Consider the following 22,594-nt stretch of genomic DNA (forward strand, 5'->3'; position numbering starts at 1 on the left):
CATGAGTATGAGACAGACAAGGTCACAGTGACCTTGATCTTTGACCACTCAAATCTAATCAGTTCATCACTGAGTCCAAGTGGACATTTGTGCCAAATTGAAGAAATTCCTTTGAGGTGTTCTTGAGATATCGTCTTCACAAGGATGGGACAGACAGATGGACAACCGGAAAACATACAAAACATGCCACAGCCTTGGCTATTGCTTGTTTGGAGGACTGACAATAGAGGCAATTGCACCTAACACTATAATAACATTTCTCCACATCAGAAAACATGGATTGCCAGAAGCACCCAGGATGCCATCAACACACACTCTGCAACGTACAGCTCACAGCTGCAGTCTGGAAGCATGGATAACAATAAAGCGGCAGCCTACAATGTAAGCAGTAAAAAGTCAAAATGGGACCACAGGAGGAAAGTGGAACTACAGATCCAGGAGAGCAATCCCAGAATCATGTGCAAGGTCTAAGAAGTATGCCAGATTACAAGCCCAGCCACACCTTCTCGTCAAGTGCCGATGTGTCTTTAGCTAGTGTGCTAAACAATTTCTAGGCTCGCTTTAAGGCCATCAGCAGTCAACAAGCAAAAACAGCTGGATGGGTGGGTGCACTTTATACACTTGTCACCATTTCTGAGCATGACATCATCGCCCTTAAACCTTGAACACCAAGAAAACAGCAAGACCAGACAGTATGAGTCAAACTATGTACTGACCAACTAGTGCCAGTGTTGCCATGATATTCAACCTGTACCTAAGAAGTCCAGTCATTCTTGTGCCCAAGAAAACAAGACCAGCATGCCTGAATGATGACTGCCCAGTGGCACTGACCTCAGTGATGAAGCGCTATGAACGACTGGTTAAGGATTACATCTGCTCCTCACTGCCCAGCACACTGGACCCACTGCAGTTTCTCTACTGTCCCTACTGATAAACAGAAGACACTGTAGCACACTTCCTCCACACCACCCTATCTCACCCGGTCAAAAAAAGGAGCTTCATGAGATTACTGTTCATTGACTACAGTCCAGTGTTAACACCACAGTTCACCAACACCAGGATCTTCACAAAACTCAGGGATATGCCTGTGGATCCTTGACTTTCCTTGAATTCCTACAGGCAGACCCCCAGGGGATCAGGGCGGGTGGACAACTTCTGTTGTTTTATATACAAAGCAAATAGCTGTACAAACAGTGACTAACCAACCTGTGTACTTTTGTGTTGAGGCGTCTGTGTTTGCGGTGCAGCATCATTTGGAGGCGGGCCACTTATGTCTCCAGCTCTCATTGGATAACTGATAAACATTCAGCTTTCTTGTGGTGAAGTCCTACATACATGGTGGTTTTTTTAACACTGGTAGATTACGCTGACGATGGCCTTGAGCTGAAACATGTTGGAGTAAATAAAGAGGATAAACACCAACTTAGAAGTTAGTCAAATTGCCCACAGTGAGAGACAGAGAGCTGCTTCTCCTGCTGATGACAGACAGTACGTACTCTGCAGTCCAAAGGTCATGCTTCCCCGGGTGAGTAAAGAGTTTCTGGTCCGGATTCGGTTCAACTGGCGGCCATTTTTCCAGGGCCGGGCCCTGCTGGCCACAAACACCCTGAGCGGAGGAGTCATTCTGGCGCTGGGAGACATCGTGCAGCAGACCCGGGAGAACTTCAAGAATCCAGACAGAGTCCGAGACTGGAGGAGGACAGGTGAGAAAGAAAGAAGAGCAAAGCATGAGGGATGCAATTATTGCTTCGTCTGAATATTTCACCATCAACCCTGGAGGTGCTGGTGACTGCTGTACACATGACTGAATGACTAGCCTCACAGTCAATGAAAAGAAATGTAGACAGTCATCATAGCGCAGTGTGTTGGATAAAAGTATCTGCCAAATGAATGTGGGGGCTTTTCATCAGACTGGTGACTGTCTGATGAAAAGCATAACGCTCGAAACATCACTTCATTAAACATTTCAGCATTGGAGCCCTGCGGTGTGCGAGCTGTTTGTTCTTTGTTTCAAGATATATGGCATTGCAACCAAATTTCAAAATGTTTTTCTAATAGTGTAAAACCTCCACAATACAGTACCATGGCGCATTAGTTGAGAGGTTGAATCTCTTTTTTTCAATGCAAAATAAAATTCCAAACTCTCTCAACCAGTATTTCCAAATCTCCATCTCTTAACCCTTTGAAACCTGAGCAAATGGGCTTGATTTCCTTTAAAACATGGGGAGAAGACAATGAACAAAAATGAGCCAACAAATTAGCAAAAAGAGAGAATTAAAAATGAGAAATTTTGTTAAAGTAATGTTAGTAAAATGTTAGTAATTTATTTATTTTTGCAATTGGTGGGACATTTCTTACCAAGTCAGCTTTTGTCCCATGTTTTTGAAAGAAATGGCACTAAATTGCTCGAGGTTCAAAGGTTCAAATACTCAAGAAAGGCTTCTAAGGCAGGACAAGAAAAGTGATGCTGTTCCAGGTTTTTTATAGAATAACAATTGTATTCTGGAGAATATTTCTGTTTTGAATGACTCATTCATTGCCATTAATTCTCCCATTTCTTTCCTTGGCCCTTTACCCAAAGGTTTCATGTTTTCGGTGGGCTGCTCCATGGGCCCACTGTTGCAATACTGGTACATCTGGTTGGACGGAGTGTTCGTGGGTAAAGCTCTAAAAACAGTGGGAAAGAAGCTTCTGGTGGACCAGGTGGTCGCCTCACCGTTTTTTGGGATGTGGTATTTTTTAGGTGAGAAGGATGTATAAGAGCTCCTCCAGCCCTTAGCTGAAGTTGCTATTACTGAAGCGTGACGCTGACGCACATCTGACAGACAACTGTTTCTTGCAGGTATGGGTCTCATGGAGGGACACACTTTGGCCGAAGGCTGGAAGGAGTTTACAGACAAGTTCTGGGAATTTTATAGGGTGAGTAACATGTAGGGGTGTAGATCACCAGTTTCATCACCACTGCTACAGAGGAAGCTGCCACCCCTTTCTTTTTTGCTTTTGTCCATAAAAGATAAAAACAACACATAGATGAGCATAAATAAGTGCAACCAATTCAGTGCAGCAAAGTTTACTTCAAATTAACACCACTAACACACATAAAACAGCACATGGGATAAGTTCGTCTTTCTGAAGGAAATCTTTTCATTTTAACCCAAAATATAATCTTTTTCCTAAAACTTCAGCCCAATCTGGCTCAAAGCCCTGAAGGCAAACTTCTCCAAACAGCCATCAAACATGGATGACCAACAACATTGTTTAACAAAGGTATCACATTCAGCTCAGTGATAAGTGTCAACGTTCACAGATGAAACAAGTATTTTTTTGCTTGGCACTCATTCTTAGCTTAAGCACTTTTACATTGCATAGTCACTGCATCCTCTGACACAACAGCAGTGTTGAATTTCAGCCTGCATGCTGAAACAGAGTAGCTAATGTTGCTGTAGCGAGAATTTAGCGTGTGAGATGCCAGCGAGGCAGGTGCGGTGTGTTTCCTGAGTATTTTATCTCATAACAGCATTTTTTACATATCACATGTGCTTATTCTGGTCACGTGTATTTTCTCTGAAATCCAAAATATTTCCATTCTGCTGATTTATTCCTGATCGTCTTCTTTTAGTATGTTCGCCATTATCTGCCTGGCACTGTCTGACAGTGACACAGAATTTCAAAATAAAGGCTGATCCTAATGACGAGGATGGCTCGATGTTTTCACTTTGCATCGATGATTTGATTTGATTTATTTATTTATTTGAACATGTAAAAAATAAAAATAAAATAAAAATAAGCAATTGATTAAAACAATTAGAAAGAGAAGAAAACAATATATTCACATCTCATTTACATGTTCAAAAGGAGTAGGAAGAAGTATACACTTATCTGGTCCTACCCCTTGTTCACTCAATACGCATATCAATAATAATAATAATAATAATACTGTAATAACAACAACAATAGTAATGATAATAGTAACAACAATAATAACAACAACAACAACAACAATAACGACTACAACAATGACAATGACATACGACAACAACAATAACAACGATAACAACATATAGATACACTCACTTACATATAACATATCAGTTATGACTGTTGTAATCCCTCCTCCCTGTATTTGATATCGGATCATCGATCACTGAATCAATACACAACATGTCAGGACTCACCTGTAGATCTGGATCAGCAGATATATTTGCATTGTCATCCACTCATCACATCAGAAGTTTTCCTTTGTTCTTAACCAGAGATAAAAAATTAACTTTGAAGCTTTTTTTGCATTTGCTTCTGTAAATTGAACTGTAGCCTACATGTCTCGTCTGTGCTTGTGTCCTTTGGTGTTTATGTAAATCGCAAGTAGAAAAAAAGTCTACCATTTTGATCCAGACTGAAATATCTCAAAATTGTTTGATGGATTATCAGGAAATTTCGCACAATTATTCATGACCTCTTGAGGATGAATTCTACTGACTTAAGCCATACCCTGACTTTTCCTCACCTGTAACTTCATGTTTATTGCTAATTAGCAAATGGTAAACTGCTAACATGCTAAACTGAGAGTAAAGACGGTCAGCATTTAACCTGCTGAACATCAGCATGTTAGCACCATAGGTTAGCACTGACATTATGAGCATGTTAGAACGCTGACATTAGCATTTAGCTAAAAGTAGCAATGTGCCAAAGCACAGCCTCGCAGGGCTGCTGGAGTTCCTGAAGTCTCTCAGGCTTGTTTTGTGTTTTAAGGCTTCAAGTTGCAGAATATTTACTCACCTTCAGCATCAAACAGTTCCCCCAGTCTTTCTTTGTCTTACCACTGAACCTTTGAACTGTGATCAGTATAGTTGATTTGTAACAATCATTTGTAATCACCACGTTAGCTACACACGTAGCAGGAAACCACTTAGCGTTCAGCCATCTTGCAGTGCAGTGTAGTTAATGTATTAATGTATTGTTATTATTATATCACTAACTTCTGCAATGACTTTTTTATATCGTTAAGATAATAATGTCTGTGAAAAGCTTACTGGCAGTTTCCTCTCAATGATTATTAAAACAGATATTTTGGTTAACAGTCAGCTGAAAGTGGCCGTTTCTACAATGTTTGCTCTGTGTCATCAGCCACACTTTGTTTATGCTCATTTGTGTTGTTCTACAGGCGGACTGCTGTGTTTGGCCTGCCGCTCAGACAATCAACTTCTTCTTTCTCTCGCCCAAATTCCGTGTTGTCTACATCAACTTCGTCACCCTAGGGTGGGACACCTACCTTTCCTACCTCAAACACAGAGTAAGTCCACCACACAGGAGATTCAACAGAAATTCTGCATGCTGAATAGTTTTCACTTCTTTTATAAAGAGAATGGGTTTAGTTTGGGGGGCAGACAGCATGTTGCCTGTTACATCATGTGGGCTGCTTTCTGTTGTGTTGACAGGTTGACAGCCCCCCCACTGAGCTGGTATCAGAGAGCAGTGCTGTAGGTGTACAGTTGGAAACACTCCCACCGCTTACACCTCTGAAGGAAAAGGCTTAGAGACAGAGTTCACACTCAACTGTTAAGTCCCTCATTGAGGCAAAAGAACATTTTGCTTTTTTATCTGTTCAAACTTATTTTCTGCCTCTGCATAATTTTGCAAAACTGTTATAATAGATGGTGTTTTTCCGCTGACAAACCGTTCCTCTCTCAAGAAAACAAGCATATTTCTGTCTGAACTCTAAAGAGAAACATTCAGAATGGAAAGCTGTCTCACTGCCTGTCATGTTAATGATGGTACTGGTTTTCTTTTTATCACGTCCTGAGTGAGTGTAACTGCTGCATTAACAAGACCTTAAGTGAGGCACTATGGAATCAAATTTGTAACTGTGTGAAAAAGTTTTGTATGAATGCATTCAGATCCGTGAATGTGTAAAAAATATCCGAACAAATACATTGAACTTTTGAATCCGTACAGAGATCCGTAGCTGTGCACGACTGCAAGATTTGCAGTTATGCATCAAAGTTGTATAGTTGTGGGGCGTCGGTAGTGTAGTGGATCGTGCTGGCGCCCCATATACAGAGGCGATGCCTCGCTGCAGCAGTCGCGGATTCGACTCCGGCTCACAACCATTTGTTACATGTCATCCCCCCACTCTCTCTCACTCACCCATTTCACTCTGTCCTGTTAATTACAGGCAAAAGCCCAAAAAACTATTCTTTAAAATAAAAAAAAAAGTTAAAAAAAAAAAAAAAAAGAAAGAAAAAGTTTTACCGTTAAATTTTTTTTTACAGTTACGCATCAGATTTTCACAAGTACAAAAAAGTGTTACAGTGCACTAAGTCCACAGTTACAGATCAGACCTTGAGGTACAAATCAGATCTGCAAGTACAAGTCGATACAAGTAGTTTTGACTGTTATTTGACACATTCGAAGGAATAGCCAATCGGAATGCTGAGATTAACATATCATTTGACTATCCAATCAGGGATATAGCTTTAATATCCAATAACGGAGCCAGGGGGCGGGCCGTCTTGGCAAATAGTATTTGTATTAGGGTTGCCAAGAGGCTTCATCAGTTCATGCCTGACATGAACTGATGAAGCCTCTTGGATGAGAGGTGAAACGTCTTCACAGACAAATACCAAGTCCAGTTGCGTTCGATTCAATTTCCTTAAAGCTATTAAGTTGCTCACAGAAAAATAATGAACCAAAATATCCTTTTATATTTTGAGAGTGACAACATGTTGTAAACAAGCCTTACAGTTACAAAACCGTCGTGTTTTAAACAACGGTTAATAATGAAACCGGTTAATCGCTGCATCCTTAGCTGCTACAATTATCCATTAAGGGTAGGTTTCTTTGCTCCACTATGACAGTAAACTGAATATGTTTTACCTGTGGACAAAACAAGACATTTGAGGACGTCATTTTGGGCTTGGACCAGATTTTTGGTTTTATATGTGTAGATGCTTTTTTTTGGACCATAAAATGGTCATAAAAATCAGGTTCAATTGATCAGTGTTTCTCAAACGGGGGTCCGCAGTCTAATTTGTGTCAGTTCAGGGTTCCCTTGTATAAAAAAGTTTGAGAACCACCGGACTAAAGGTTTGAGGGGTGCAGCCTCAATACAATAATGTTGAATAAATATTTATCCTGTTACTCGACCTGTATGTTCCTTGTGTTATTTTATTAAATCAATTCATTGAACACTAATTCATAAATTATAATTTGCTTCGGAGGGCTTTACTGCTGTGCTGTACATGAAATGTATTATGCTTATACAGCCAAGAAACTTACAGACATACAAACATGCATGTTTTCATAATAGTTGTGATACATGTACTTCTGTAGCCCAGCCCACGGACTGAGTTTGTGTTGTGAAAATTGCAGAGAAGTAATTCCAATTTAAATGTAAGTCTCACATTGTCAACTTGTCAGGCTTTTTTATATCCTTTATTGTAAATGAATGGTTCATAAATGGCTCATACTTTAAGAATGTAGGCTAGTTTTACTTCCTTACACTAAAAGAAAGGGAACTAATTGGAATGTGTTATTTAATATTCAATGGATTGACCAGACTGGCCAACATCTGATCAAATTGGGCAGTATGTGGCCCATGAAGTAAAATTACTTTGACACTCCTGGTGTATATCATTTCAAAAAACAGAACACAGGAAAATTACTTGTGAAATCCCCATTATTGCAGACATAATAAATACTAGTGACTGGCAAACACCATAACAAGTAGACATCCAGTTTGATCATGGTTTTATTACTTCCATCATAGCTGACTGTAGACAGTGTGATGTAAAGTCTGACCAGTGTAACTGAGTGTATAGACTGCAAAAAGGAGGGAGTTAGTTTTACTGCATTAGAAAATGTCAGAATGCAGGAACTAACATATTTCATGCTAGATGGGTTGAAGGCAGAAGTAAATTTCAGGGTATGCTGTTGAACATTGAGTCAGTTCCTCGGTTGATTACAGACTGTCAAGTGTCTGTAGGTAAATTACAGTGCCACACTACAACATTGGAAATAACTTTACATAATGTGAGGTGAAAAAAGAAAATAAAGAAAAAAGCAACCCGTAGGATTATGAAAAATATAAACATGAACCCCATGTGAGGTATCTTTCTATACAGGTATGGATCCTAAAAGTATGCATGCAAAGGGTTGAATGCACAGCAGGCGTGAAAAAAAATATTCAGTTTTGTGCCGAAAATGAAATGTAAACTGTACATTAACTCATCATGCTGTGCCTCACGAGGGTTAACTGCATGGAGATGGATATGTAAACACAGGTTGGCCTTTACAAGCACAGTATCCTGTGTAAAAACTGAATTTAAATAAAAAATATTCATACTACCTGCATGAAACACAAGGCACTGTGAACAAGTATATACTGTGCATAACTGTTGTTCATGTGCTTATAATCATGGGGGAACTAACTAATTTTTCAGTAATAGTAAAAGATTATGAAAAGAATGTCTTCTTTTTTTAATAGAAGATTTTTTTATCCACATTTCATAAACACTGAGCAATGTACCAGAGACCAAAGTGCTGTCTTCTCTTCCTACATAACTTTGACTCAAGTTTGGGGAACAGAACACTCTCTCTACTGTCATGGGTCATCACTGCCCCCTCCCTGTCAACATCTGGGTCAGTAAGGACCTAGGAGAAAAAAACAGGGTTTGGTTAGTTCATACGTCTTTGTTAAAGGCTCGGTTATGGGGAAAAAAATTAAATATTCCAGGAAAAGTGTATTACATCACCTTAATGTATTTCTCTTCCTGACACGGGGAACTGTTAAGTCCCATTTGCTAAAGCTGATAAGGAGTGTGGCTGCCAGTCTGCAGATGATGATCAATCCACACAGATGCACATGGGTTAGGGGGAGATACTTGGCGACACGGAAGAAAGATGTAGTTAACCCAGAGGAGGTGCAATGTGAAATGACAAGGACACCATCTTCATCAAGTATGTGGAACACATTATAGATACAAGTGAGAGCTATCAAACGTCACATAGCACTATGCTTGGAATTCCTCCATCACACTGCTTTCACAGCCTTCTCACAAAAAATAACTACCTGTTTTGCTTGAAATTCTACATGTAGGCAATAACTCATCACAGACAATAAACACATCAGATTATACTACATGAATGCAAATTTAAGCAGGAATGGGGGGTTTTGTCACTGAACTGCTAACATACAGGTTTGTGAGCCTGACAAGTTGTCCAGGAGAAATGTGTACAATGTATTGAATTAAGTATTATATGACTTCAAAATGTCTCTGTTTCTTGCTAATGTGACATGACACACACAGGTAAATGTGGTGACATTATGATTGATAATCTCTGCAAAATATTTATGTTGTCTAGTCTTCAGCTAGTGAACTAAACTATTTCTATGCTCGCTTTAAGGCCATCAGTAGTCAACAAGCAAAAACAGCTGGATGGGTGGGTGCACTTTATACACTTTTCACCAGGGCCGTAGCCAGGGTTTAGAAATTAGTGAGGTCCAGAATTTGAAAAGGAGCGGGGGCATGGGGGGTGTGGGGTTAATTTGGCCCAGCTGCAGAAAATATTCACGTTATTTGACTAATAATAATAATAATCCAAATTTGATAATTTGATAATAATTTGATAATTTGGGTTATTGCATGTGATTATTATCAAATTCTAGGCTAGCAAAAGTAATGCAACAACAAATAAATAGTAGATGACACAAACATGTGAGCTCATGTACTCCTCAAATAAGTGAATGAAGCGCTGAATAATGTAACAACATTATTTGATGTGGTTTAAGGCTTCAAGCCACTGAATAGTGTTCAGATAGAGGGATGCTCTTATTGCCCAGTGCATTATATATCAAATACCCACCTCAATCAAATCTAGTATACAACATACAGGTGCATCACCATCATTTAGAATATCATAATAAGTTCAATATTTTTTCAATGTGTCACAGCTAAAGCTTCTAACATTAACGTTTCTTAGCAACAACTTAACTTTTTCTTAAACTTTAACTTACAGTGGGCTGCTTGGTCGTCGCTAAAATAATAATAAAAAAAACTTTCACAAAAACATTCACTCACCTCGTCTGTCAGCTAGCAGTATCGTCATCTTCCTGTCAACTCACCTCGTCTGTCAGCTAGCAGTATCGTCATCTTCCTGTCAACTGAATTCAAGTTTTCCGGGTTCCACCGATACCTCAGATAACGTCCTGCGTGTCGTTTCAAAATAAAAGCTGCCCAGTGTGTTAATATGTTTACCATGCTGTTTGGGGCTTCTTGTGTTTTTTTCTCTTTGAAAGTTTTACCAAGGTCCGGACCTCGGTGACCTCATAGCTGGCCATACTTGTCACCATTTCTGAGCATGACATCAAGAGGGCCTTTAAGCCTTGGACACCAAGAAAAACAGCAAGACCAGACAGTATCAGTCAAACTATGTTCTGACCAACTAGTGCCAGTGTTGCCATGATATTCAACCTGTACCTAAGAAGTCCAGTCATTCTTGTGCCCAAGAAAACAAGACCAGCCTGCCTGAATGAGGACTGCCCAGTGGCACTGACCTCAGTGATGAAGCGCTATGAACGACTGGTGAAGAATTACATCTGCTCCTCACTGCCCAGCACACTGGACCCACTGCAGTTTCTCTACTGTCCCTACTGATTAACAGAAGACACCATAGCACACTTCCCCCACACCATCCTATCTCACCTGGTAAAAAAAAAGGAGCTTCATGAGATTACTGTTCACTGACTACAGTCCAGTGTTAACACCACAGTTCACCAACACCAGGATCTTCACAAAACTCAGGGACATGCCTGTGGACCCTTGACTTTCCTTGAATTCCTACAGGAATGGGTGGACAAATCTCTGTTGTTTTAAATACACAGCAAATACCTGTACAAACAGTGACTATCCGGCCTAACAGATTTGATGTTCACCAACGCAGCGCTTAGAGCACTCTTCCTCAGGCACAGGTATAGTTTATGACTGTGAGATGTTTGCTTTAATTTTGTGTGTGGTTTTGTGTTGAGGCGTCTGTGTTTGCGGTGCAGCATCATTTGGAGGCGGGCCACTTATGTCTCCAGCTCTCATTGGATAACTGATAAACATTCAGCTTTCTTGTGGTGAAGTCCTACATACATGGTGTTTTTTTTAACACTGGTAGATTACGCTGATGATGGCCTTGAGCTGAAACATGTTGGAGTAAATAAAGAGGATAAACACCAACTTAGAAGTTAGTCAACTTGGCCACAGTGAGAGACAGAGAGCTGCTTCTCCTGCTGATGACAGACAGTACGTACTCTGCAGTCCAAAGGTCATGCTTCCCCGGGTGAGTAAAGAGTTTCTGGTCCGGATTCGGTTCAACTGGCGGCCATTTTTCCAGGGCCGGGCCCTGCTGGCCACAAACACCCTGATTGGAGGAGTCATTATGGGGATGGGAGACATCGTGCAGCAGACCCGGGAGAACTTCAAGAAGCCAGACAGAGTCCGAGACTGGAGGAGGACAGGTGAGAAAGAAAGAGGAGCAAAGCATGAGGGATGCAATTATTGCTTCGTCTAAATAGTTCACCATCAACCCTGGAGGTGCTGGTGACTGCTCTACACATGACTGAATGACTGGCCTCACAGTCAATGAAAAGAAATGCAGACAATCATCATAGCGCAGTGTGTTGGATAAAAGTGTCTGCCAAATTAACGTAATGTTGCAGGATAGCGTGGGGAACATGTTTCAAACTTTGACTGCTCATACAGCACCTCAGATAATTTGCACAACCTCAGTGAATGCAGACTAAAGCTTTTATGTGTTTTTGGTTCTAAAAGACCATAAAGGAGAAGGTAGAAAAGGGTAAATGTTAAAAAATACAAGATATATGGCATTGCAACCAAATTTCAAAATGTTTGTCTAATAGTGTAAAACCTCCACAATACAGTACCATGGCGCATTAGTTAGGAGGTTGAATCTCTTTTTTTCAATACAAGATAAAATTCCAAACTCTCTTAACCAGTATATCCAAATCTCCATCTCTTAACCCTTTGAAACCTGAGCAAATGGGCTTGATTTCCTTTAAAACATGGGGAGAAGACAATGAACAATGTAAGAAAAAAATGACCCAAGAAATTAGCAAAAAGAGAGAATTTAAAACAAGAAAAGTAGTAAAAAGAAAGAAAGGTAAAGACAAACAAGGTAATGACCTGGAAAGAGTGTTTAAAAATTATAATAATTATGTAACCTACTTTTAAAATGTTATGGTTATAATAAATATAGTTTGTTTTGTTTTTTTCCTCCTTTTTAAATTAATTTTCTATTTTTTTTATTTTTTTAATTTTTTTGCAATTGGTGGGACATTTCTTACCAAGTCAGCTTTTTTCACATGTTTTTGAAAGAAATGGCACTAAATTGCTCGAGGTTCAAAGGTTCAAATACTCAAGAAAGGCCTCTAAGGCAGGACAAGAAAAGTGATGCTGTTCCAGGTTTTTTATAGAATAACAATTGTATTCTGGAGAATATTTGTGTTTTGAATGACTCATTCATTGCCATTAATTCTCCTGTTTCTGTCCTTGGCCCTTTACCCAAAGGTTTCATGTTTTCGGTGGGCTGCTCCATGGGCCCACTGCTGCACTACTGGTACATCTGGTTGGACGGAGTGTTCGTGGGTAAAGCTCTAAAAACACTGGGCAAGAAGATTCTGGTGGACCAGGTGGTCGCCTCACCGTTTTTTGGGATGTGGTATTTTTTAGGTGAGGAAGACTTCACATTTTATTGGAGACAAAAAGACAATGTGTGTCAGTATCAGAGGTGGATGGAGTACAAAGGTCATCTGTTTAAACAGTTTACAGGGCTTACATAAGGTTCTGTTTGTGAGTGTCGGTCATGTTTTATAAAAAGCTCCTCCAGCCCTTACCTGAAGTTGCTATTACTGAAGCATGACGCTGACACACATCTGACAGACAGCTCTGTTTATTGCAGGTATGAGTCTCATGGAGGGACACACTTTATCTGAAGGATGGACGGAATTTAGGGAGAAGTTCTGGGAACTTTTTAAGGCAAGTACACCTGTCAGGTCTCACCTGTGGATCTGGATCAGCAGATCAGTGCAAATGTACTTGCATTCATCCACTCATCACATCGGAAGTTCTTCTCTTTAACCAGATATAACCAGAGATAAGAAGTTAACTTTGGAGCTTTTTTGCATTTGTAACTGTAGGTTAAACCAGTACTGTGCACAGACATTATGCAGAGCAGGTGCTCAGGTGGAAAAAAGGGCACCCCTTCCACAAATTGTGCACATGCAAGTGTACCCTGCCAGAGGATTTCTTTCTGTGAGCACCAGAGGGTTTCTTGAGCTTGAGGCCTAAGTTCACAAACATTTGTGCACAGTAATGAACAGAGACATTTCTGTCTAGGGCGCTCTCCTCTCCTCTCCTCTCCTCTCCTCTCCTCTCCTCTCCTCTCCTCTCCTCTCCTCTCCCTCTCCTCTCCTCTCCTCTCCTCTCCTCTCCTCTCCTCTCCTCTTTTGAAAATAGTCATGCACTAATTCTTATAATTATCTTCTAAAGAAGCTTTAAACATTGCATAAGAATCCCAGAGAACAGAAATGAGCAGCCCAGCACTGCTCCTCTGCTCCCTTTACGCAGCACAGCACCAAACTGCATGTCATTTTTGTTTAAACTGATTATCAGAGACTCGACATGGGAGACATACACATTATTTCAAATTGAATTTTGGTTTAAAAAGACACATGTAAGTTGGAAAGCAATTCGGCATCTGTCTCTACCTGCACCGGGCAGCTGGTGAACCTGAATCTGGCACAGAGTTAGAGGTAAAAGGTGTGATTTTACACCACACTAGCTTACTTCTTGTTACTGTAATGGTGGGTTACTGCCTGAACTAGACAGACTGTATTCAGGTGAGCCTTTAGAAGTTATAGATAGGGGACAAACTCTCCCATACTGGACCCCAATCCACATCCCCTCCAACACCACCAGTGCACATGGGGTCTATCTGTGCAGGTGCCTGAATTTAATTGTAGCCCACATATCTTGTCTGTGCTTTTGCTCTTTGAAGTTCATATAAAACACATGGAGAGAAAAAAAGCTGAAAGCGAGCATCAGTCTGATTCATTTTGTTGCTGCCATCTCGAGCCTTTTTAGCCACGCTGGCAGTGTGGCTCTGTCGATGTCAGTGTCAGTCCACCACTTTCAACCAGACTGAAATATCTCAAAACTTATCTGATGAATCGCCATGAAAGTTTGCACAATTATTCATGGTTCCTTTGGTCACTTGTTGTGTAATCAGTTCAGCTTTATTTATGCTCACCTGTGTTCTTGCCTGCAGGCGGACTGCTGTGTTTGGCCTGCCGCTCAGATGATCAACTTCTACTTCCTCCCACCCAAGTTCCGCGTTGTGTACATCAACTTTGTTGACTTAGGATGGGACACCTACCTGTCCTACCTCAAACACAGAGTGAGTCTGCCACACAGGGGTTTCAACAGAGATTATGCTTCCTGGATAGTTTTCACTTCTTCTATTGAGAGAATGTGTTTCATTTTTACTTATTGTATAAGCATTTAATGCCATTTAGTTTTATATCTGTACCTTAATAAAGGCTAAAATCTTAAAACTCTGCCATTAATGTGGACGAATTAGGAGAGAACTACAGTAGTTTTCTACTTGCTTAGTTATTAAAAAGTGAAGTGATATTCATTAAATTGATGTGTGTATTGGATTCTATTGTATTGACAGGTTGACGGCCACCCCACTGAGCTGGTATCAGACAGCAGTGCTGTAGATGTGCAGCAAGAAGTGTTAAAATCGCCCAAACCTCTGAGGGAAAAAGCTAGAGACAGAGTCCTTGTTCAACTGTGAAGTCCCTCATCAAGGCAAAAGAACATTTTGCTGTTCAAACGTCTTTCAGCCTTTGCAAAATGCTGCAGGACTGTCACACCAGACGGGCTTTTTCTTCCGACAAACCTTTCCTCTCTCAAATTTAAAACAACCATGTTTCTGTCTGACCTCCTGTCAAAAAAAAATACCATTAAAAATTACTAATACTACAAATATTCATATATTTTAAGAATTTGAACCCTTTAAATGCCAGTTTCCATTTGCATAATGCAATATTTTCTGTATACTTAAGTCCAGGGGAACTTTTTTTAAAAAAAATAAAAAATATTCATTCTTTCACAGTCTGGGATGTGTCAATCATTAGCAACAGCATTCTTTTTTTTTTTTTTTTTGATGCCTTTTATATTTTTTGTGCAGGTTTAAAAAATCCATCTTGTTACCTTAGAGGGAAAAAAATGTCCCCTATTAAAACTGCCATAAAGATGTTAAATATGAATATTATTTTTTTTTTCAACCAACATCAGTCCTGAGCAAAACGACCAAATATTAATTCCTTCTCAGAATTTTAACCCTTTACATACAATTTTTGACATGATGCCATTAGGTTCATTATGTTGTTAATGAATACTCACACACAAAATGAATTTTCATCCATAAGCTATAAGCTATAAGACATTTTGTGACAGCTGCATACACAACTGTAGCCTAATCTCCCCCTGTGTCCTGTGAGACGTGAAATTTGACATGTGAAATTATGACAACTTAAAACTGAATGTTTTTATAAATACACTATTTGTTGACTACACCACTGTAGCACAACTATATACACAACTGTAGCCTAATCTAACAGCACAGTTTGCAGCCTGGCTGAGAGCACTTTATTTTTCTTGATTTTTTGAAAAAGAGCTCCAAGGCTCTGTCGTATGGAAACTCGGTCAGAGGTGGCCCATGGATGCTGAGTAGCATGCATGCAGCCAGATGGTCCCTCTGCAGCCTGTTCCTCAGGTCTGTCTTCACCTACACATTAAAAAATTAGAAGTGTTGAATACTGTTGATCTTGAATGTGCTCTTACACTGAGCAGGTTGTCTGTAGAGGGAGTGTGGTACCTTTCTCTCACCCTTTTCTCTCCCTCTACTTCGGACTGTTGTCTCTTTGCCTCCTCTCTACTCTTGAGTGCGCCGTAGTACAGCCAGACAGGCAGGTGTTCGCTCCTCCTTTTCATGCTGTGTCTGACTTATCAATGTCATCTTGTTGTCACAGCGTCATTGATACTGGCTCTGTTCTGTTCCTGGGGGGTGTTTGCTGCTGCTCTCCCTGCCTTGGATTTCCCATGTAGGCGCATGGGAGGGCAGAGAAGTGTGCTCTCTCCGCCTTAAGGCTTTCCACATAGGCACGCAGAAGGGCGGAGAGGTGTGCTCTCTCCACCTGAGGCTTAGGCACGTGGAAGAGGCATTCTGTGTAAGCTTTGGAAAGGCAGAGGGGACCCAGAACAGAGTCATACCCACAAATATAATACTGCAAATGGAAATAAAGTTTTCTTTGACTAAAGTGGTCCTGACTGAAATAGTAATACTAAACTGAGCAATTACAATAGGATCCTTATACCATTTGGTGCTTGGGCCGTAATGATGTTTTAAATACAGAGCAAAGACTTGCTCACACCAACCCACCGTTTTTACTCCTCAGGCACAGTAATCTTTTTGAATGTGTATTTTGTTGTGTGCTTTTGTGTTTGTAGTCCTACATACATGCTGTGTGTGGGTTTTTTTTTTTTTTTTAACATTTGGTAGCTTATGCTGATGACGGCCCTGAGCTTAACTGTGTTGGAGTAAGAGGATAAACACCAACTTAGAAGTTAGAGAGACAGAGAGCTGGTTCTCCTGCTGATGACAGTACTCTCTCTGCAGTCCTAAGGTCATGCTTCCCCGGTTAGGTAAAAACTTTCTGGTCCGCATTCGGCTCAACTGGCGACCACTTTTCCAGAACCGGACCCTGCTGCTCACAAACACGCTGAGCGCAGGGGGTATGCTGGCGCTGGGGGATATTGTGCAGCAGACCTGGGAGAACTTCAAGAAACCAGGCAGAGTCCGAGACTGGAGGAGGACAGGTGAGAAAAAGAGACAAGCAGAGCTATTGTGGAAATAGCTCACCGCATTATATTCCATTATATTTTATATTTTGAATTGACACCTAGCACCTTAATTTTGTGCTTTCCTTTACATTAGTAAAGACATTTCCACTATGAACTGATGCCAGAGGGCACAAATTGATGTGCAAAATCTTTGATTGATTCTGTGAGAGTCAACAATTTCTACAGTAATAAATCAAACTTTGATTGCTCTTACAGCACCTCAGATAATCTGTACAAACTCAAGGCTTAATAAAAACGAAAACTTTTATTTGAATTTGGTTCATGTGTTGATAAAAGATATCTGTGATGCCTGTGCCAGGATCTGGGTGGCCTATCACCTCTGCTTTTATTTAATGATGTAATACAGTATGATTTAAGGTGTAATGTTATATTTATTTGTTTGTTTATAAAATATTTACATGTTCTTAACAAATAAATAAAAAATGAATAAAACATGAATGAATGAATGAATGAATGAATGTTTATTTTATAACATATTTTATAACATGTATAAAAATGGTATTTTCATTCAAATTAATTATTTCTTTTTGCTCTGACTTTCTCCCCCTGAAGGTAAAATGTTGACATTTGGCTGCTCCTTGGGCCCGGTGCAGCATGGCTGGTACATCTGGCTGGACGGATTGTTCGTGGGTAATACTCTCAAAGCGGTGGGCAAGAAGGTTCTGGTGGACATGCTGGTCGGCGCACCAGTTGTGGGAATAGTCTTTTTTATGGGTGAGAGGCATTTCAGAATTTATTTGGCACTAAGCAGCCTGTCGTAAAGTGGGTGAGGTAAGACGATGTGTGTGTATCAGAAGTGAATGAAGTTCAGAGGTTGTCCGTGATAAACAGTTTGGATCTGACTGAGGTTCTGTTTGTGAGTGTTGGCTATGTTTTATAAAAGCTCGTCCAGCCCTTATCTGAAGTTGGTATTGAGGACGCTTGGCGCCGATGCACATCTGACAGACAACTCTGTTTATTGCAGGTTTAGGTCTCATGGAGGGACACACTTTATCTGAAGGATGGAAGGAATTTACAGACAAGTTCTGGGAATTTTATACAGTGAGTAACATGTAGGGGTGTAGATCACCAGTTTCATCACCATACAATACCATATATATTCTCTGGACAACAATACAATATTTGCAGATTTTTAAGGCAACACCTGTCAGGTCTCACCATGTACATGCTTATCACATCAGAAGTTCTTCTTTGTTCTTAACCAGAGATAAGAAATTAACTTTGGGGGGGGTCGGTGGCTTAGTGGATAGAGCAGGTGCCCCATGTACAAGGCTGTTGCTGCAGTGTGTCATCCCTTCTCTCTCTCCCCCCTTCACGCTTGGCTGTTCTGTCCATTAAAGGTAAAATGCCCAAAAAATATCTTAAAAAAAAAAAGAATTTAACTTTGCAGTTTTTATATGCATTAGCTACTGTAACTTAAACCAGTGGTTCCCACATGGTCCAACCACGAGGTCCAGTTTTCTCCTTAGTCATCAGTTCAATTTAATATATTCAGTGTCATTCTTGCTTTTGGCCATGTTGTCAAGCCTGTTTGTTGTCTCTGTGAAGTAGCTGTCCGTCAGTCACTCACTCTACAGCAGGAAAAATTTCAAGATAAAAGCTCTATGCCATAAATTCACTGTACTTCATAATGAAGTTTTTTTTATTTTTTACAAACTTGACACTTTAGCGAGTCACTTGCGGTCCATTCAGAATGGACCTGCAACCCACTTTTGGGCCGCAACCCACCAGTTGGGAACCAGTGACTTAAACGGTCCTGTCTATGCTTGTGTCCTTTGGTGTTCATGTAAAACACAAGGAGAAAAAAAAGCTGAATGTGAGCACCGGTCCAGTCCGCTTCATTTTGTTGCTGCCATTTTAAGCCTATATTCAATAAGCTGGCAGTGTGGCTCTATCAATGTCGAATTCAGTCCACCACTTTCAACCAGACTGTAATATCTCAAAAATTGTCTGATGGATTGCCATGAAATTTTGCATGGCTCTTTGAGGATGAATCCTACTGACTGAGTTTTCCTCAAGTAAAATATTCACCTTGTCTTAGAGCTCAGTTTATGAACTAATGTCATCCTCAGCAGCACTATCTGTACATTGTGTTTATTGCTAATTAGCAAATGTAAGCATGCTAACACACAAATCTGAGATAGTGAACATGGTAAACATTATAAACATCAGCGTGTTAGCATGCCGTCTCAAGCATCGAGCTTAAAGCACCACTGTGCTAAAGTACCACCTTACACAACTCCCTACAGTCTTTCTCTTTTTTACTACTGACCCTTTGAAATGTGATTGGTGTGGTTTATGTGTAACAATCATTTGTGATCAACCAGCCCTGTCTCCTAGAAATTAGGTTTGTATGTTACTAAACTGCTTTCTTAATTACTTTGTTATGGCATGTAACCGCTGCCTGGATTACGTTCAGGGATGACGTTTCTTTCAGATAACAAAACACCACATTCATGTACTGTGTCGGCTTCAAAAGGAGGTGGTTGGGGAGTATGCCGGGCATTCACAGTGCAGGACTTTGACACCAAAACTTTGCGGGTTCCCGTCCAGGTGTCCTGTCTGAGGTTAAGGCAACAAACGCATTCTTGGTTAAGGTTAGGGAAAGATCATGATTTCAGTTAAATATTAATGAAAAAGGTAATAGAAAAAATAATACTGTCGTCAGTATGAGGGGACGGTCTATTGCAAGACTGCCAACTTTGGCGGAAAACAACTGAAATATGTTGTCAGTGAACTATTTCTGAATCATTCTCAATATTTTTGCGACTTGCCAGATGCCTCAATCAGCAACATTTTCTCATCATGTTAACAGAAAACTTAATTTGCTTGTTATTACGTTTCCCTCAAAAATCTATTTGCTGTTTCTGATTAGCTGTATTTAAACTTCTGTAAAAAAGATATTTTGGTTAAAAGCCAGCTGAAAGTGAGTTCAAACAATGTTTGCGTTTGGTAATCAGTCTGTTCTTGCTCACCTATGTTGTTCTTGCCTGCAGGCGGAGTGCACTGTTTGGCCTGCCGCTCAGATGTTCAACTTCTACTTCCTCTCACTCCAGTACCGTGTGGTGTTCATCAACTTTATTAGCCTAGGGTGGGACACCTACCTGTCCTACCTGAAGCACAGAGTAAGTCAGCCACACAGGAGATTTAATGGGATTCTGCTTTTTGGATTGTTTTCACTTTATTAAGAGAATGTGATTTATTTTTTACTGACTACATTGAACACCATTTATTTTCATGTTTTTGCCTTAATGAAGGCTAAATTAAAAAAAACAAACAAAAAAAAACCCACGTTGCCACTAATACGAATTTGAGAGATATAGTGTAACTCTTCACTATTTCTCTGTTCATGCTGTTGATTGTGTCTGTCAGAGTTTTCTACTTGCAGTGATATTAATTAGTAATGTGTGCATTGGTTTCTGTTGTGTTGACAGGATGAGAGCCCCCCCACTGAGCTGGTATCAGACAGCAGTGCTGTAGATGTGCAGCAGGAAACGCTCCCACCGCCCAAACCTCTGAAGGAAAAAGCTAGAGACAGAGTTCTTGCTCAACTGTGAAGTCCCTCATCGAGGCAAAATAACATTTTGCTTTTTTATCTGTTAACAAACGTCTTTTTTGCCTCTGCATAATTTTGCAAAACTGTTATAACTGATGGTGTTTTTCCTCCGACAAACCGTTCCATTCGAGTTTCTGTCTCAACTCTGAGGAGTTGTGGACATTTAAGTGGAAGTGCTGGAACACTTTTCCCATCATGTCTGTAGAGTTTTAATGTGTCTCTGTCCAATTTTTTCTGTTTATTTATATCTGAATGATGTTCACACTCAGGGATGAAAAGCTGTCTCACTGCCTGTCATGTTAATGATGGTGCTGGTTTTCTTTTTATCACATTCTGAGTGAGTGTAACTGCTGCATTAACAAGACCTTCAGCAAGGCACTTCAATGTAAGTCCCAGTAGATGAGTGTTTGTAGAGTAAAGCTTGCATCGTTGTTGGCTTTGAGGTTTTCAAAGAACTGTGAATGTTGATGAATTACATTTGTTTTATTGTTTTTTGAATGACATGAAAATCTGTTAAGTATGTGATGACTTTCATTTAATACCTTGTATCCTAATTATGCATTTTGTTTGATCAAAAACATGCAGTTGTCATCAGTTTTCCCCACAATAATAAAGTTTGGACAAGCAGATAATAAATACAGTATTGTGTACTCCTTGGCATTACAAAAATCCCATTTCAATTAGGAACACTTTAGTCAAAGAAAACTTTATTTCCATTTGCAGTATTATATTTGGCGGTATGGCTCTGTTCATGCGCCATTGTGGAAAGCCTTAAGGCAGAGAGGCAAACCCCCCTGCCCTTCCATGCGCCTACATGGAAAGCCAAAGGCAGTGACAAACATTAATGACATTGATAAGTCAGACAACATGAAAAGGAGGAGCTGGGGTGGAGGCAGGTTGCAAAGCAGCTTGCAGAGGAAGCAGCAACAGTAGGCAGGCCAGAGCAGAAGAGGGCACCCTGAATGACATTGGTTGCACAGAAAGGAATCATGTGATCTATCAGCTGACTCCCTTCCATCAATCAGCTGCTCCATCAGTTTATTGGGCTGTTTGAGATCAGCTGATGTAGCTGGGATGTGAGCTGAGCTTGACATCGTGTCCTGCCTGGGAGGGCAGGGAGGTTTGCTCTCTCTGCCTCAGGCTTTCCTGATTTGTACGTGAAAGGGCAATCAGGTGTGTTTTCTCTGCCTTATGCTTTCCATGCAGGCGCGTAGAAGAGGCTTTCTGCCTAGGTCCAAGGAAAGGCAGAGAGGCCTCAGAACAGCCATACCACCAAATATAATACTGCAAATGGAAATAAAGTTTTCTTTAACAAAAGTGTTCCTGACTGAACTGAGCTTTTTCCAAGTCAAAGCACTGGGAGCGGTCGCACATTAAAAGTGTAGCGCTGGGTGTGACACCTTTTCTCATATGCTCTCGCCTCATTGAGAACCATTAAAAAAGAAGCTGGTGCTAAGAAAAAAAACAATATGTGGACATAGGCCAAAGTTTTCATGACCGTGGATAACTTAGATCATTCAAATGAATGGCTCTCATTTGACACAACTTTTTTCTGTATTTTTCAAACCTTGACTGCTCATTCAAATATTTATGTAGAAACTTCATTAGAACTCTGAAACAGTCACAAGACATGGGACTTTCTTTCTTCTATTGAATGTTTTGATATCGTTTATACTTTGCCAATAGCAGATATGCACAATCACAGTTTAAGTCTTAAGCGATTTTCAGACCTCTTTTTAATCTAATGTGTGTGACAAAGTCAGAGTACGTGACATCACACTCACTGTATGTTGTGTTCTCACCATGCGGGAATAAAACGATTCAACGAGTGAATTACGTGATGGTCGCGACACAAATGACACGAAATACGCGAATTAAGCAGCGCAAATTAAGCAGCGCAAATTAAGCGAGTAGCATGATTTCGTATCATACGCTTATTCGCGAGAATTTAAAAATCTGAACTTCAGGGACCAATTTGCACTGCGATAGCCAATCAGCATTAAGATCCATCACAACCTCCAGCAGTGTTAATTTTGACAAGAATTTT

At 40.3% G+C, this 22,594-nt stretch overlaps 2 protein-coding genes across 4 annotated transcripts; both read left to right on the forward strand.

Annotated features, from left to right (window-relative positions):
* Nucleotides 1–1,312: 1,312 nt before the first annotated feature.
* LOC126396441 (mpv17-like protein 2) lies at nt 1,313–15,170 on the forward strand. 3 transcript variants are annotated; one of them, XM_050054513.1, is made up of 5 exons: nt 1,313–1,703; nt 12,570–12,731; nt 12,961–13,037; nt 14,329–14,457; nt 14,737–15,170. In XM_050054513.1, exons 1-5 carry the CDS (start codon nt 1,514–1,516, stop codon nt 14,857–14,859), a joined length of 681 nt encoding a protein of 226 aa, XP_049910470.1. In that variant the 5' UTR covers nt 1,313–1,513; the 3' UTR covers nt 14,860–15,170. The 3 variants fall into 3 exon arrangements, with proteins under 3 accessions (XP_049910470.1, XP_049910471.1, XP_049910469.1); XM_050054514.1 differs by lacking the exons at nt 12,570–12,731; nt 12,961–13,037; nt 14,329–14,457; nt 14,737–15,170 and adding exons at nt 2,582–2,743; nt 2,843–2,919; nt 5,162–5,290; nt 5,436–6,239 and having other exon boundaries at nt 1,335–1,703; XM_050054512.1 differs by lacking the exon at nt 1,313–1,703 and adding an exon at nt 11,165–11,500.
* Nucleotides 15,171–16,662: 1,492 nt separating this feature from the next.
* LOC126396440 (mpv17-like protein 2) lies at nt 16,663–21,198 on the forward strand. The gene is made up of 5 exons (XM_050054511.1): nt 16,663–16,946; nt 17,544–17,705; nt 17,956–18,032; nt 19,988–20,116; nt 20,426–21,198. The coding sequence occupies exons 1-5, from the start codon at nt 16,757–16,759 to the stop codon at nt 20,546–20,548; spliced, it is 681 nt and encodes a 226-aa protein (XP_049910468.1). The 5' UTR covers nt 16,663–16,756; the 3' UTR covers nt 20,549–21,198.
* Nucleotides 21,199–22,594: the final 1,396 nt, after the last annotated feature.

Source organism: Epinephelus moara, chromosome 10, assembly GCF_006386435.1.
Source record: "Epinephelus moara isolate mb chromosome 10, YSFRI_EMoa_1.0, whole genome shotgun sequence".
NCBI lineage: Eukaryota > Metazoa > Chordata > Actinopteri > Perciformes > Serranidae > Epinephelus > Epinephelus moara.

Bases quoted from the DNA above. Each gene is read 5' to 3' on its own strand.
- LOC126396441 (XM_050054513.1), top strand. From the start codon at position 1,514: ATGCTTCCCCGGGTGAGTAAAGAGTTTCTGGTCCGGATTCGGTTCAAC. The intron at 13,038-14,328 runs GCAAGTACACCT...TCTTGCCTGCAG, and splicing joins AGTTCTGGGAACTTTTTAAG to GCGGACTGCTGTGTTTGGCC. The intron at 14,458-14,736 runs GTGAGTCTGCCA...TTGTATTGACAG, and splicing joins TGTCCTACCTCAAACACAGA to GTTGACGGCCACCCCACTGA.
- LOC126396440 (XM_050054511.1), top strand. From the start codon at position 16,757: ATGCTTCCCCGGTTAGGTAAAAACTTTCTGGTCCGCATTCGGCTCAAC. The intron at 17,706-17,955 runs GTGAGAGGCATT...TGTTTATTGCAG, and splicing joins GGGAATAGTCTTTTTTATGG to GTTTAGGTCTCATGGAGGGA. The intron at 20,117-20,425 runs GTAAGTCAGCCA...TTGTGTTGACAG, and splicing joins TGTCCTACCTGAAGCACAGA to GATGAGAGCCCCCCCACTGA.